The following is a 15,222-nucleotide window of genomic DNA, read 5'->3' as shown; positions in this document are numbered from 1 at the left end:
TGTATGTGCTTATGGCCGGTTAAGAGTAAGGTTCTACTCAAGGGGGGGAATTCGGGTAATGGACCCAGTCACTCAAGACTCATTCCCAGCAAGAATGGCATGGGAGGGCACTCTGGATTATTCTTAATTGCAAAAGACTTCAGATCTCAGGCAAGGATCAAACGCCATATACGATTTTCCCACCTCCAAACGCCAGCAATGCCCAACTTTTGTCCACGGTATATCTAAAATCTGCACCCATCAAGAAAAGTGAATTCCCTCCTCATGAAAAGCTACCGACCCACCGCGTCAGCCATGTCACTAACCGACAAAAGGGTCGAGAAAGAACAATACAAAAAGGTGGGAGGCAACGAACAAGTAAGCCGAAGCTGGTGAACGGGGAGGTAAGGACTCACCTAGAAGCAACTTCAAAAAGTCATTCTGATCACACATCCTCGCCCGCTTCTCGCCCAGCCCAGTCCCCGTCAGCACCTTATCCACCTTGGCCTTGACGACCAAGGCGACCTTGGACTTGGGGTTCCGGCTAGGCGTCTTACTGGCCTCCTTACTGGCCCCGGCTTCTTTGAGTTCCTTGAAAAAGGTGGGCATATCCTCGTCGTCTTCGTCTTGATCGTTGTCGTCTTCATCTGTGTCCATGCCATCGCCATCGACGGCTTCGTCCTTGTTGTCGTCGTCGTCGTCGACGTTCATGTTCATGTCATCGTCTCCGGAGGCGGTGGTTGCGACCGGGGTGGTGTCGGCGAGGGACTCGTCAATTGGGATGTTGTGGAGGGTGCAGTAAATTTTGTAGTTCTGTCCATCCGTCGCGGGAGTGAGTAAGGATGGGTTGGAAGGAGAGGATGATGTTCAGGGGGGTTACTGACACGCTCGCACATTGCGAGGACTTCTTTTATGCTGAAGGCGGCGCGGAGGGTTTTGTTTTTGCGGTTGCTGGGCCAGGAATGTTAGTATGGATGGGGTATGAGGAGTGGATGGTGGCAGCTCTGCCTACAATGCAATACGGAGCAAACCGTCGAATTCCTTCATTGGGGGTCAGCAGGTGAAGAAGGGTTAGAACTCGTACAGCTGTGCCGTACCTCAAAAGCCACGTTTGGCCGTGCGGATCCGAGCTGGATGTCTTAGTTAGTGCTATCGCTGGTGCAAAACGGGGACGGCAATCTACTAGTGGCTCTATTCTGACGACTTGGGGGTGGTTAGCTGAGTTCCACCACGACACCTCTCGGGCCACCTACCGTCGCTTTCAACCTTGGGTGGCGGCTTGAAGTTCTGCTTTCCGACTTTCTGAGACTTATCAGCACAATGGTATCTTAATCACTTTCGGCTCCTCCATACCATAATGTGTTTACATGTGGCCCAGAAATTGACATTGACGCTCAACCTCGAATACAGCGAATCGCCTGGCCTGGCAACCAGTCTCTTGGCAAACTCTCGTTGGAACTAAGCTATCGTCAGCCAGAAGTCCATGGCTCACCATCTTGGGAGTACCGACCATAAGCACGGCGATCCTGGGCGGGTTCGGCATGGACAGCATCTTGAAGATGAGGGGACTGCTGATTTGGTAGGGAGTGTTGGAAATGAGGGCGTCGCAGGGGGGTATGGCGGGCATCTTAATGACGTCCCCCAGGATGACCTCGAGCTTCTTGGCCAGGGGCGTGCCTTGGACGCGCTTGGTGACTTCGGCACCCATTCTCGGATCGAGTTCGACTGGGACGGTCAGCTGGTTTCGAGCGGTCCAAGTTGTGTGTGGTGGGAGTGTGTCGTACTCGCTATCACCTTCTTCGCCTTTTCGAGAGCTCGGACCGTGACTGTCAAGATGGTGTCGTGTCAGTGTCGCCATGTTGTCAATCGAGTCGAAGTAGACGCAGAATTTCTCACTGTTTCCAGTACCCGGGCCGACTTCGACGACGACATCGGTGGGCTTGAGATAGGCCTTTCCGACAATGGCATCGCTGATGCCGGGGTTTTTGAGGATGTGCTGGCCAAAGTCCTTGTCGAATTTGAAGATGTTCGTGTTGGCCGAAGACGAGCCTTTCGACGCTTTCCGGTCGTAGGGGCCATTGCTTCCCCCCGCACGTTTCTGCTTGGCAGCCTTGGGCATTGTTCCAGCTCGGGAGTCGGTGTGTTGTGTATTTTTGTGAGAGCCGAAGCAGATCTATCAACACCATAGAATTGTCCCTTCACCGCATCGCCCCCATTATTTTTTGGGACTGGCAGAAAAGGACCCCCCGCATTCCGATAAGATATGGGCCACCACCGCTTGCCAAGTTCGGGGTTAGGCGGTCTTCCTGCAAAGGTAAGGCACACATCAATCATCGTGTATCGTAACCCATGTATCACAGCAACCGAACGCCAAATGCTGAGCTGCACATTGAGATAGAACCCCAAGCTGCATGTCAAGCTTGCATGTTGATGAATATCAGGCACATTTCCATCCCCTTGAATGCCACTTGAAACGATACCTGGGAGCTGACGTTGTTCCTGCTGTGCCATGTAATGGTACGATACTCTACAGTACCTGGGTTTTCTCGGCTGTGGTCCAGCCGTTAAGAAGCTGCAAGTCCGGACTGACGTAACATGCCGCGCGAGCTTTTGCGGCGAAGCTCTTTCACAGGGCTGTGGGTTCCTAGAAAGGCATCCAACACCGCAACTTTCATAGCGCTTCCTGAAACCGGCATTTTGTTGGTTGACATTCAATAACACACCACCACCGCCATCATACAACGAGCGAGGAGTAGCCTTGAGTATTTCCTCTTTCTCCCTGCGGCTGCGTGCGTGGGGCTGACTGAGCTGTTGCATGCATGGCGTTTCTTGCAGGTGCCGTCGACTGATGCTGCTGCTTCTTATTCATTTCTTGGTTAAGGGATATCAATCTCTTGCTTCGTCTACAATCCCACACATAAGGGCGTAGTACCTCCGTACTTTGCGGTCCTTGCCCGGCTGCATTGCCGACCGTACCACAAAAGTCCGCAACACCCGGTGCACCGTGCAACATGTCAATACGCATCATCCTGGACAACCCGCCCGAGTTCTACACCAACCTGGATGTCATCTCGGGCCAGGTGCTCCTCACCCTCGACCGCCCCGAGCATGTCGGTCTCATCGTGGTCAAGCTCGAGGGCGAGTCGAGGACCGCCCTGGCCATCGCCCCAGACAGGCCGGGCCTGGGCATCGCCAGCGCCAGAGATCGAACCTCCAGCGGAGACACCCTGCACGAGAATCACAAGATCCTGTACAAGGTCGGCCAGGTCTTCCCCGACGAGAATGCCCCCGCCATGGCATCACCCTACATTCTGAACCAGGGTCAGCACCGGTTCCCCTTCCAGTTCAAGTTCCCCTTCAACAACTCCTGCGGCAATGCCGAAGCCATGGCCAAGATCGGCGGTCTTGTCACCCCTGGCGGTATCTTTGGCCCGGGCTTCCGCGTCATGGACGGGACCAAGCAGCTGATGTACGCGCACGTCACTAAGACGCTGCCCCCAAGTTTTACCGGCTTTCCAGGGGAGGCCGAAATCCGGTACTACCTCAAGGTCACCATACAACGGCCTGGAATCTTCAAGGAAAACTGGCGGTACCAGACGGGTCTCAAGTTTCTGCCCATCGAACCCCCAAGACCGCCAAAGACGAACCAGGAGGCCTACGCCAGACGGCCCTTCGCCTTCCAACCAAGAAGCCCACGCCCAGGACCATACTCGAAGAAGCGTTCCTCCTTCTTTGGTAGATACTTAGTCCCGTCAACCCCCGGAGATGCGAGTCCCAATCCCCAACCTTCTGCCGACGGTTGGCCAAACGGACCGCCGTCACCGGCAGCTCCCGACATACCTCCCTCTGTCGAGATGTCAGCCCGCCTTCCTCACCCAGCCATTCTCACCTGCAACAGACCAATACCCCTGCGTCTGATAGCCAAGAAGCTGGTCGCAGCACACGCACATGTGTACCTAATAGCTTTGCAAATCGACCTCGTCGCCAAAACCACTGTGCGCTGCCATAACCTGGTCAACACCGAGATGAACCGCTGGGTCATCATGTCTCGTCAGGGCCTGTCGCTTCTTCTGTCCAGATCCGAAGACCCTGTGGGAACCGAGTTCGTTGTGCCAGATGACCTGTGGAGCCAGATTCACCTGCCCAACACCGTCATGCCGAGTTTCATCACATGTAATCTCAGGTACGTCTTGACCATGTCCAAGGATGACACGCTTACTTATCCATTCCAGCCGCGACTACCATCTCGAGATCAAGCTCGGCTTAGCATGGGGCAACCCCTCCGCCCGGGCCCAAGGCACCTCGCTTCTCGGCCAACGTAGCAAACACAACGATCCCATCGAACATCCCCAAGAACTCCATCTCCCCTTGCATTTCAGCAAAATCGAAGTATATTCAGGCCTGGCCCCTCCGCCCGCCCTCGTTGAAGCAATGCGCCAAGGACGGGGACGCACCTCCCGCCCAGCAAAGCCAGCGCAACAACAACCACTCGCCTCCCCGTCACAACCCTCTCACCCAACACAAACACCAAACCTACCCCCTCGCCCGGCTCAACAACAATCCCAGCAACAGCCGGCCGACGCTCTGTATCCATCCCAGCTCCAGCCGGGACAGGACCACCCGCCATACGACGACGCTCCCCCGACATACGAAGAAGCCATGGCCGAGGAAATGACTGGGCCTATCATTCCACCCACGACCAGGCCTGCCTACAGCGGCCTGACGAATGAGAACGAGCCGAGTACCCTGCCTGAAAAGAACTAGTCTGCTTTCCAAATATACGGTACTGGATTAGCGGCAGGGAATTCCCTGATAGCGTGTGGTCACATGCTCCCAATTTGGGAGTTTAGGAGTGTGAGCACTGATAGACGAAAGGGGCGCCCTGGGCTGAACGTGGAGAGTAATGGTTTGGATAAGCTGTCCAACGAAAATGCGAGACAGGGATGGGAATTAAACATAGACTAATTGCTGTGCGGTTTATCCCGCCAGACAACGGCTTTGATGGTACTTGTACATAGCATTCACAAACTATAGCGAGTGCATACTCGAGTACACACAGTCCCAGTCGTTGAGACTTGATGAACCCGATGCAGTATGGATTCACGCCATCCATACGTGCAAACTTCCATACATTTCCCCTTCCTACATACATACACATACACGAAGCGGTGAACTAATGCCTGCTCCAGCCCAATGATCCCTTCCCAACCCTGTTTCCCAAGGTCCCATCCATTTCCCAAGCGCCATGCGCCCCTCCCTCAGGTCTCCGTGCTGTTCACCATGCTGAGATCATGTCAGCTTCCCCTGTTTGGGGAAGCAATGAAATTTTCCCACGACCGCATTGCTGAACCTTGAACGAAAAGAAGGACACTGTCATCTGAATGGGATAGGCGAACGGAAGGAAGTGTGTTAACGCCCGAGTTGAACGCCACTAAGGTAGGTAAGGTATCGCAACGGGCAAGCCCTCCAAAGCTCAAGCTTCCAAACGCCCCTTGATCAAGCCCCGTTGCCCCCAATGCCTCCTGTCCCTGGTATTTTCCCTAGTGAAAGTCAAGTCCCCAAGTCAACTAACTCCAACTGAATGCAGGTTTGTCGTGAGAAAGCAGAAGCGACAAGAGATAAAATCTGAAAGAATAAGAAGGATATCATGGACCATAAACCCGCCGTCGTGCCATGCCCAGGATCCTCCAAACTATCTTTGTGAGACCCCGTCCGGTGAAGCCAACGCAAACAAAAAAAAACAAAAAAGGAACCCTCAACTTCCCTTTCCTGCGCGTAGCAAGTGCTGCTGTGATGATAACGATGGAACAGCCGCCATTCTGGTTCAGGTTCCAACCCACCAAGCCGATGAGACAGGTATAGGGTATCGGGTATCAGTGGGCCGGCAATAACACCGTTCCAGGCTGGTCCCATCAATCGTGATGAGCGGTCGACAGTGACGAGAACCGACCAACCGACCGACCGACTCAACCACTCAATTAGTCAATCTCAATGACCTCAACCTCCCTCCTCACCGGCACAGTCGCCGCCCGAGTCTCCGCCACCACCACCTTACTCTTCCACCTCGACGCCGGCCCCTCCCCATCACTCCCCGCATCACCGTCCCCCTCGTCATCCACCACAACAGACCAGCTCCCATCGGCTTTAACCCGCATGCTCTTGGCCCCCAACTTCCCCTCCTCCTCGAGCTGCGTACGCACCTTCAACAAAAACCCGTCAATCCGCAGGCTATAAGGCCGCGCATCCCTAAAACAGATAGGACAGCGCCACTTATCCGCGTTGGAGGGTTCCGCCCTCGAATAGTTCGAGTTAGGACAGGTGCAAGGACCCGAACCCTGTTTATTATGGGTGCACTTGGCGGGCGGCGGTTTGGCGGGGCGCGTGTTGAGCCAATTCTCCAGATCAAAGCACTCCATGTGCGTGCATGTGACGCCGCGGGCGGGAATCTTGAAGATTGTCGCGCTGAAAGGGTCGGCGAGGTCGATGGAGAGGTCGGGCGCGTCAAAGGTGACTTCGTCGTCAATGGACGAGGTTAGGCGCTTCTTGATGGTGTTTAGCGTGCCTTCTTCGGGCAGTACGCCCTTCGACCAAATGGCGTTGATGACGGTGGAGTGGCCGAGCGTTTCCAGGAGTTCGACGGCTAGATGGTGATTCTTGTGGCCTTCGCCCTGTGCACCGTGAATAACCATCACGAGGATATTGGTGCCCTGAACAATGAAGTCGGTGACTTCTGTCGGGAGGTCCTTCCCGTTGTGCGGCTGCCTGCGGACGTAAAGGACCCTGCCGTTGAGCGTCATGTGTATGTGCGAAGGCCAGCTCACATCTAGCGTTACCCACTGCTCCTCGGTGGGCGTCTTGAGCGAGCTAGGAACTGCGCAGCATCGAATCCGCCACCGAAGCGCGCCGTTGAAGTGCTCAACCACTGGGAGAAGACCCCTGTGCGCACTTGACTTGGTTGCAGCCAGGGAAAACTGCTCATCCGTCACCTCGAACCGGAATTCGTACATGGTCTTCTTAGGAACCACGGGCACCGGACCGACTGGGAGCGATTTCACAGCCTGGTAAAAGCGTTCCGTCTCGCCGTCTTTGATACTTCGCTTGGGGCTCCGGATATGAGCTTGGTGCAGCGACATCAAAATCGCTTTGCGGTCCGATGGGTCGTATGGCCAGTTTGTTCGCCCGATTTCAGTGCCTGGTGGCGGCAGTAAGGGTTCCATTGCCGTCCTAGGAGACTGTCGTTGAGCAACACCCTGCGGTGCCTGCTGTGCCATGGGCTGAGCGGTTGGGATATGCCCAGGTTGTATTCCATGAGCCATGTGTCCGCGAGGAGTTATTGGGGGCTGCGCCGCGTGAATCCAAATGCTGTACGGAGACTGCTGTTGCCGGATGTTCGGTATGGACTGGACCTCGCGTGAAGCCTGTGGCGCACCGGGAGGTAATGGCCGAATAGCCGGCAGGCCACCTTGGGTAGGTGAGATTGCGGTGGCAGCCTGCAAGTTCCTCTGATTTTGATGCTGGTTGAACTGCTGTGGAGACAGTGGTGGTAGTCCCGAAACTAAGGCTTGCTGCCGGTGGAAGAGGTACTGCGACGGCGATACCTGGAGCTGCTGATTCGAAAGATTGCTTCCCACCGTCCTGGGCTGCAGCTGAGCCGGGTCTGGGACTGTGTTGTGCCGCTGCTGAGGCGTCGTGGGTGTGTTGGCACTTGGCAATGCTATCTGGGCGGTATCACCTCTGTTTACCATCGGAGAGGTCTTCTTAAGATTCGTTCTCGCCGTCGATGGCTGAGACAGCCCAAGAGAGAAAGGATGTGGTATAGAGTGAGGGGAAGAACTGTCCTGGTGCTGCTGTGGGTGTTGTATGGAAGGTGGTTGCGGATGTTGTATTGTAAGGGGTTGTGGACATCGTGTGGAAGGCGACCGATTTGCATTTTGTTGTTGTACATTTGTTGCAGCTGCGCTTGGAATGGAAGGATTTTGAAAGCTGGGCTGGGCTGGATTCTGGCCGGGCCGCCCGGCACACGCTGCTTCAACTGTGAGCTTGTAGAAGTTAATAAGCGAAATATTGCGTTGTTCCATATCTCGCTTGGAAGAAACAGGTGCCAAAGCTTGAATTCCTGTCATGGAGCTTCCATGTCTGTTCTGATCCTCACGAAATGCCTGTTCCATTTGGTGGCCGAGGCTATCATCGGGTACTCCTAACCGCCTCCGACAGGAAGTGAAGAGGATGAACTGCAATACCGGGGAGAAGCAGCTCAGACCAACCAGCAACTCGTCGACCAGGAATGGATACCTTCGCTGCATGCATGCTGTGACTAACGGCTCATAATCGTGAACCAAAGCACCGAGGAAGGTTGATATTTGCCTTATGACAGCTGCACCCCCGATATGACCCCGGCTGAACTGCGCGACGGGGACAGGAAATCGAGAAAGCCATTGCTGGTGCGCCAGTGCCATGAACTGGTTCTTTTTAAGAAGCTTCTCGAGGATGGCGAACGCATTGTCAATAGTTGCTCGGTCCAGGGGGAGGGATGTATATGTATTCTGCGGGTGCAGGGACCACATGCAGAACAGCTGGTGCAACACAATGAAGAACTCGTCTTCTTTTCGACAGGCATCCTTGAGGAGCATGAGTCGCGGTCTCTCGATAGTCACTTCGAGCGTCTGGGCGCCCCCGCAAGAGTCGATATACTGGTCTAATATCTGAAGCAGCGAGGAGCAAGTCATAGACGCGGAACTTGTCACGCTGGAAAATGAGTTAGCATGTGCGTGAAGCGGCCGCCTTCCGTGGATGGCTTCATGACTTACTCTGTACGCCGTCTCTTGAGCGGAGGAGGATCTGGTCCAGGGGAGGCTGTTGATGTGGAAGCTCTGCCAACGCTCATGTCCCGATCGTCTCCATGTTGCGCAACTTGAATTCCGTTGCTAGAAGCTTGAAACATACGACATGGCGCCGGAGAGCGGTCCACGCGGTGAACAGAAGAGGCACTGGTTATGGTCCCCCGCGCACCCTGCATAACTGGACTGCCAGAAGGTTCGTGGACAAATCGGGCATCGGTAACAGGGAGGGGCACCGAGTTCGAGGGTGCTGCAGACTCCATAGTGTGCGCATCGGTGAGGGAGACAGGCTGGGTTCTCGGGCTATCGAGCGCGTTCGACAAGGCAGGGCTCGGCTCGTCGCTGGGAGCCGGTGACGGCAGCACAACCGGCCTAAAGACGGAAGAGTTAGCGGCTTCCCTCCCACGGCGCAGAGCGGCGAGTTAACGATGCATGACTGCACCGACCCATGGCAGCGGAGAGTTTCAGGGTTCCTTACTGCTGCTGCGGTTGCTGTGGTTGCGGTTGCGATTGCGGTTGTACGGTTTGTGCGACGGATGGACGACGGGGGGCGGGACGAGAGGTGGCCTTTCTGATTGTTGCGCCAGAATTCATCCATGATGGCTGTCGGCCGCCGAGAAAGGCATTAGCTGTGGCATTGGAGGACGCGATCTGCGTGTTGATTGCGGGAGAAGGGCCGTGGTTCGACCCCGCAGGTGGAAGAGGCGGCATCGTACTCTACTCTCCTCGCAGACGGCTGGCCGCAAAGCGACACGGGGTGGTTGATGACTGCAAAGGTAGAGGAAAGAAGTTAATTTCCAGAGAGCAAACGGCCTCGAGGGGCCCAACTGGGGTGGTGGGGGAAAGCGCAAAGGCGGAAGCGCGTTGAGGAGGGCCACCCACCATTGGATGGGACCCTTGTGATGTCGATGTTGCGCGAGAAGGCCGAGTATTGACCAAAAGTGACTCGAGCAACTTGAAATGGGTAAAATGCCGGATGCGGTAGGGGATTGGACGGGGAAATGCGATCGAAGCGATGAAGTTCGGATGGAAAGAGAGGGTGTGACAAGAAAGAGAGCGGTCGTGCTGTTACGGATACGGGAGTGGAAGTCACAGCCTTCACTCAGCAACAGTTGAACAACGCACACGAAGGTGCCGGCAACTCTCAGCAACACAGTATAAATGAGCGCCCCACAATTCCAGGGCGGGAATATATACCCCTACTTCAGATCTGAAATTATCAGACTAAGCAATCTAAGAGCAATTGCATCTCAAGTAGAGGATTTAGGTGAGGTACCTCCCTGTAGGATACTGAATAGACTATCAAGGTATCCATAACGCACCGATGTGGTTGGTGGTCTGGGTACTCTTTTGCCGTGCGTCGCTTGGGGAGTGCACGGAACCAACTGGATGTTGGATGTTTCCAGGTTCGACGTGAGGTCGTTTGTCCAACGTCGATATTACGAGCCAGTAATAGATTGTGTTGACGCGGGATAACACTCACCAATGGCAGCTTGAATGAGCTCGGGGCATCAAGAAATGGGGCTTGTAGGCTGTGAGAGGAAAGGGCTACCTCAACTAACGACAGGATTACTGCGACACTATGTAGTGAAAAGGCTTAACAGGGGAGGGTATCATCGACAACATCTTTGTAAATATACCTGTTAAATATCCATAATGGTGTACATCATCCCGAAACGCGACAACTTGGGTTTGAAAGGCTGCATCACCATGCTCCTAGAGGAGAGTTTGGTCCTTCGGTGTTGTCCAGTGGTGCATTGTCTCTCGCAGAGCGGGTTCATAACTCCTTGACGTCCAATGGGACGGGAAACCGCCTTGAGCCATAGTAGCAGGGGTAAGTCTTGGCTTGCTGCAAATTCCAGATCCAAAAAAAAGTTTCGACAATTCGCAGGATCGAAGTGCAACCAGCACGGCCGACAAGATCAAAACATCGCCAAGGTCGGATCGCAACACCAACAATGGCGGCAGAAGTGCTTCCGCTGGCACAGTTGAAGCTGCCGTCGGGGCCGAGTCCCGTGACGGCCGAACAGCGGTACTGGAGGTCGTTCAAGAACCAGAAATCCCACACGTCGACGGCATCATGGCCCATCTCGCACATCAGCTTCCCCGCCGCGACCGGCGCGGCCCTGTCCAACTCACTCGTCGCCGCCACCAAGCTCAACGACCTATTCGCAGTGACATCGGGGCCCCGCGTCGATATCTTTTCGATCCGCAAACGTGAGCTCCTCAAAACCATCGGCCGGTTCGACAGTGAGGCCCACTGCGGCGAGATTCGCGCCGATGGTAGGGTGCTGGTCGCCGGCGAGGACTCGGGCAGGATGCAGGTGTTTGATGTGGGCGGTGGCACGAGGGCCGTCATACTCAAGACGTGGCATATCCACAAACAGCCCGTGTGGGTGACCAAGTGGTCGCCAACCGAGCTGACCACGCTCATGAGCGCCAGTGACGACAAGACCGTTCGCCTGTGGGATCTGCCGTCAAACGAACCGAGCCGCGTATTCACCGGGCACTCAGACTACGTACGCTGCGGTGCGTTCATGCCAGGCGTGAACAGCAACCTGCTGGTCTCGGGCTCCTACGATGAGACGGTCCGGGTCTGGGATGCCAGGGCACCCGGCGGCTCCGTCATGACGTTTAAGCATGCCGATCCGGTCGAAGACATCCTACCCTTGGCCTCCGGTACTACTCTTCTGGCCGCTGCCGGCAACGCCATCTCCGTCCTCGATCTCGTCGCAGCAAAACCGCTCCGCCTCATTACCAATCACCAAAAGACCGTTACATCCCTTTCCCTGGCCTCCAACGGCCGACGCGTCGTTAGCGGCGGTCTCGATGGTCACGTCAAGGTATTCGAGACAACCGACTGGAACGTGGTGGCCGGGTCCAAGTACCCGAGCCCGATCCTTTCCCTCTCCGTCATCGCCGCGGGCGCGGCCCAAGAAGACCGGCATCTCGCCGTAGGCATGCAGTCGGGCGTGCTTTCGATACGGACGCGGCTGTCCGGCGCAGCTGCCGAAAAGGCACGCGACCGCGCCGCGGTGGAAGCTGCGCGGGACATGGGTACCGAAGCGCTCGAGAAGCTGGACGCCCAAAAGGCCAAGCGGAAGCGCGCAGCCGTGACCAACAAAGCCATGGACCTCCTCGGCGAGGGCGTCGACGTCATCATCCCGACCGACGCGCCCGGCGGCGGCCGCTCGCGGCGCGTCAAGCTCAAGCCGTGGCAGCGCAACTTCCGCCAGGGCCGCTACGCCGCCGCGCTCGACGACGTCATCGACATGACCAGCCCGGAATACCAGCCCGTGACGGCGCTGACCCTCCTCGTCGCGCTGCGCCACCGCTCCGCCCTGCGCGAGGCGCTCGAGGGCCGCGACGAGATAACCGTCCTGCCCCTCCTCAGGTGGGCCAGCAAGTACATCTCGGACCCGCGGTACCTGAGCATCTGCGTCGACATGGGGTTTCACCTGCTCGATCTCTACAGTGAGCACGTGGGCGGCAGCGCTGAGCTCGCGGCGCAGTTTCAGCAGCTGCTGGGCAAAGTGTCCAAGGAGGTGGAGAAGGCGCAGATGGCCATCCAGACCAACGGCATGGTGGAGAGTCTAATGTTCGGGGTGATGTAGGATGCGTTTGTGGGATACGAAGATCTGACGAATTGTGTGCATGATCTGAGGGAAGAAACGGAGGGCTTGCTTTCTTGCATTGCGCCGGCGTTCCTGGTTTAGGGTCCGGGAAAAGAAAAACTATAGGTTTCGCGGAATGGTGTCATCTTGGTGGTGGTTAAACAAGGCAGATAGAGTGATACCTCCAATGTCATTGTGATCAGAACCAATCCATGACCTCCCGAGCCCACGGGACCAACCGATGCTTACATTATCAAGTAGCGATTCCGGACACAGTGAGATATCGAGTGCGGCAATTGAGATGGAGACAGCTCCAAGTCCGCAGTTGCACATCTAGTTATTACCATCGGTTGAAGATGAGTCAGTGGGTACAGTTCTCGGCTGTAGTCCATGCATCCAATTTCTTCAACCTTTCGAGTCAAGCGCTGCCCGAAACCGCTCTTGACGTATCTACTCCCTAAGAGTACCCTATATAAGAGGAAACTGAACCGGTTGCCTACTCTTAAAAGGTGTCACCATCCGTGGTACAAGGCCCAAATTCTTCTCAAAGGCGTCGTCTTCGCTTCGCAGACATCGCCATCACCGCCACTATGCAGACCCAGGAACCGAAAATCCAACACGTGCTTCCAGCTTGCAGCGTACCGCAAACCCGCAGATGGAAAATGGTCGCCGAGCCCGGGCCCCCTCCCCCTCCCGAACACCCCTTCGTCCGCTCAATATCAGGTGAACTCTACCTTCATCTCAGAAAGCCCTCCGTAGGCAACTTTGACAACAAGCCTTGCACCGTTTGCGCGCAGCTCGCCTCCATGTCACACAAGCCAAATTAAAAAGGGCCATCCACCACGCCCGAAATAGTCTTCTATCTACCTCCCAGCTCCGCCTCCAGGCCCTGCATACTCCCATACTCTTGCGGCCTCGGGTCCTCAGCAGTCCACTGCTGGGCCGGGCCCCCGGCAGGGATGGGCACCTGGGCCGGGGCGGGCGGCTGGCCGGGGAGGTGGCCGCCCCCCGCGCCGGGCGCGGTGCGCACGTGCTGACGGAAGCGGAAGACCTCGTCGAGGATCATCTTGCGCATCTCGTTGACGTCGTCAATGACCTCAAAGTCAAAGTTGAACGTCGTCGGGCAGTCGGGCTCGTCGCTCGCGTCGTGCCAGATGGCCAGGTACGGGTGCTCGAGGGCGGCCTCGACCGAGATGCGGCGGGTCGGGTCGAAGGCGAGCATGCGATCGAGCAGGTCGAGCGCGTCCGGGTTGGCGTTGGGAAACAGGGACGGGAAAGACTTCTTGGCCATGTAGGGGAGGTTGCGGACGTATTCCTGCGCCCGGGGGGAGCCGATGCGCGAGAGGGTTTCCTCGTTGGGCGTACCGAGGATGTGCAGGATCTGGTTGAGCTGGTCGACGTAGTCGCGACCTTTGAAGAAGGGACGCCCGCCCAGGAGCTCGGCGAGGATGCAGCCTACGGACCAGACGTCGACTGGGGAAAGCAGTCTTGTTTAGTTTTCTCGCTTCCATCTGACAAAAGGTGCCGGGAAATAACGTACTCGCTTTGGTGTAGTTCTGGAAGCTGAGCATGATCTCAGGGGCGCGATACCACCGCGTTGCGACATATTCCGTCATGTACCCGGCATTCTCCTCCGGGTCGATCGAAAAGCCGCGCGCGAGGCCAAAGTCGCATATCTTGAGCTCGCAGTCGGCGTTGACAAGCAGGTTACCCGGCTTGAGATCGCGGTGCAGCACGTTGGCCGAGTGAATGTATTTAAGGCCACAGAGGATTTGGTAGATGAAGGACTGAAAGTGGGCGTCGGTCAGGGGCTGCCCAGATCGGATGATCGCTGCCAAGTCGCACTCCATCAACTCTGTGGGTGAGATTGTCAGCGACGGCGCATTCCCGCTTGGAACGCAGCGACAAGCGGATCAGGCGCACCCTCGTAGAGATATGTCTCGTTGAAGTTATCGGGTCGAGGAATGTCCATGTCATACAGGCAGGTGATCTGGAGAGAACAAGCGCTCAGTCAGTATAAACAGCATGCGACAAGAGGCTGAGACGAGCGTCTCACGTTGCGGTGGCCCCTGAAGTGCTGGAGCAGCTTGATTTCGCGCAGAGCGCGCTTCGCCAAGATCTTTTTGCTAAAAACATTGGTGACCTTCTTGATGGCAACGCCCTCGTTGGTCTGGTTATTGACGGCGGCGCTTCAGGGTCTCGTCAGCCATGTTGTGATCAAGCTTGGTTGTAATATTGAGTTAGGGGTTGCCTGAGCGGAAGAGCGCATACCAGACAATGCCGTAAGCACCCTGGCCCAGTTCCTTGGTCACGGTGTATCTCTCGTCGACGATGAAGTCCTGGTTGAAGACCTTGAAGATCTTGCGGCCCTGGAGATCAGCCATGACGGATGGATATGTCTTGCTGTCCTTTTTCCAATGTTGGGCTCTCGCGATGTATCTGTCGGTCGGGCCGTGATCCCTTGATGTGGATGGTGAAGTGGAGAGTAGCTCCGTCCGAAAAGGAGGGGTTGAGACGACTCGGCTCGGCGGACAAAGGCAACTGAAACTGACAGGCAGAAGGCTCAAAAAGACGGGATGGAGGCGGAAAGCGGCGCGTCACAAGGTCGAGACAAACCACAGACTCAGTCAATGCGCGGTGCTGTATTTATGTGGAAGTCGAGAGACCGAGCCTCTCCTCCTTGCACAAATGATGGAGGGGCTGAGGCCTGATGAACAGCGGCGCGGGGCCCAGTCAATGCTACCTTGGCCAGCAGGGTTGTCAGCAACTTGGTGCGACACAAAAGAGCAGGG

General features: G+C 56.2%; 5 protein-coding genes across 5 annotated transcripts; 2 read left to right on the top strand and 3 right to left on the bottom strand.

The window, feature by feature from the left end:
- Window positions 1–78: 78 nt before the first annotated feature.
- On the bottom strand, window positions 79–2,374 carry N657DRAFT_648100 (rRNA adenine dimethylase). Its single transcript, XM_062793457.1, has 11 exons — window positions 1,876–2,374; window positions 1,764–1,805; window positions 1,490–1,704; window positions 1,333–1,437; window positions 1,233–1,281; window positions 1,163–1,182; window positions 1,077–1,109; window positions 992–1,020; window positions 864–930; window positions 396–792; window positions 79–272 (listed from the first exon to the last, which is right to left on the bottom strand). The coding sequence occupies exons 1-11, from the start codon at window positions 2,096–2,098 to the stop codon at window positions 241–243; spliced, it is 1,212 nt and encodes a 403-aa protein (XP_062645046.1). The 5' UTR covers window positions 2,099–2,374; the 3' UTR covers window positions 79–240.
- A 280-nt stretch (window positions 2,375–2,654) lies between these two features.
- N657DRAFT_648099 (uncharacterized protein) lies at window positions 2,655–5,094 on the top strand. Its single transcript, XM_062793456.1, has 2 exons — window positions 2,655–4,162; window positions 4,212–5,094. Exons 1-2 carry the CDS (start codon window positions 2,991–2,993, stop codon window positions 4,741–4,743), a joined length of 1,704 nt encoding a protein of 567 aa, XP_062645045.1. The 5' UTR covers window positions 2,655–2,990; the 3' UTR covers window positions 4,744–5,094.
- An 805-nt stretch (window positions 5,095–5,899) lies between these two features.
- On the bottom strand, window positions 5,900–9,192 carry N657DRAFT_122907 (uncharacterized protein). Its single transcript, XM_062785827.1, has 2 exons — window positions 8,787–9,192; window positions 5,900–8,724 (listed from the first exon to the last, which is right to left on the bottom strand). The coding sequence occupies exons 1-2, from the start codon at window positions 9,077–9,079 to the stop codon at window positions 5,958–5,960; spliced, it is 3,060 nt and encodes a 1,019-aa protein (XP_062645044.1). The 5' UTR covers window positions 9,080–9,192; the 3' UTR covers window positions 5,900–5,957.
- A 1,582-nt stretch (window positions 9,193–10,774) lies between these two features.
- Window positions 10,775–12,430, top strand: N657DRAFT_635858 (WD40 repeat-like protein; the record flags this gene model as incomplete). Its single annotated transcript, XM_062791372.1, has 1 exon — window positions 10,775–12,430. The coding sequence occupies one exon, from the start codon at window positions 10,775–10,777 to the stop codon at window positions 12,428–12,430; it is 1,656 nt and encodes a 551-aa protein (XP_062645043.1).
- Window positions 12,431–13,289: 859 nt separating this feature from the next.
- N657DRAFT_578044 (Pkinase-domain-containing protein) lies at window positions 13,290–14,814 on the bottom strand (the record flags this gene model as incomplete). Its single annotated transcript, XM_062789293.1, has 5 exons — window positions 13,290–13,903; window positions 13,971–14,285; window positions 14,354–14,420; window positions 14,487–14,619; window positions 14,702–14,814. The coding sequence occupies 5 exons, from the start codon at window positions 14,812–14,814 to the stop codon at window positions 13,290–13,292; spliced, it is 1,242 nt and encodes a 413-aa protein (XP_062645042.1).
- Window positions 14,815–15,222: the final 408 nt, after the last annotated feature.

This window comes from Parathielavia appendiculata, assembly GCF_033297405.1.
Source record: "Parathielavia appendiculata strain CBS 731.68 unplaced genomic scaffold N657scaffold_12, whole genome shotgun sequence".
NCBI classification, from domain to species: domain Eukaryota; kingdom Fungi; phylum Ascomycota; class Sordariomycetes; order Sordariales; family Chaetomiaceae; genus Parathielavia; species Parathielavia appendiculata.
The sequence above is the reverse complement of the archived record's forward strand: the minus strand, read 5'-3'. Positions and strand labels throughout refer to the sequence as shown.

What these genes read in the sequence shown, in the direction of transcription:
- N657DRAFT_648100 (XM_062793457.1), bottom strand. Translation starts at nt 2,098, where the DNA reads ATGCCCAAGGCTGCCAAGCAGAAACGTGCGGGGGGAAGCAATGGCCCC. An exon ending in CGGCCCGGGTACTGGAAACA is followed by an intron (nt 1,806 to 1,875) that starts GTGAGAAATTCT and finishes CCATCTTGACAG; the next exon opens with TCACGGTCCGAGCTCTCGAA. An exon ending in GGCCAAACGTGGCTTTTGAG is followed by an intron (nt 1,021 to 1,076) that starts GTACGGCACAGC and finishes CCCCCAATGAAG; the next exon opens with GAATTCGACGGTTTGCTCCG.
- N657DRAFT_648099 (XM_062793456.1), top strand. Translation starts at nt 2,991, where the DNA reads ATGTCAATACGCATCATCCTGGACAACCCGCCCGAGTTCTACACCAAC. An exon ending in TTCATCACATGTAATCTCAG is followed by an intron (nt 4,163 to 4,211) that starts GTACGTCTTGAC and finishes TATCCATTCCAG; the next exon opens with CCGCGACTACCATCTCGAGA.
- N657DRAFT_122907 (XM_062785827.1), bottom strand. Translation starts at nt 9,079, where the DNA reads ATGGAGTCTGCAGCACCCTCGAACTCGGTGCCCCTCCCTGTTACCGAT. An exon ending in CTCAAGAGACGGCGTACAGA is followed by an intron (nt 8,725 to 8,786) that starts GTAAGTCATGAA and finishes CTCATTTTCCAG; the next exon opens with CGTGACAAGTTCCGCGTCTA.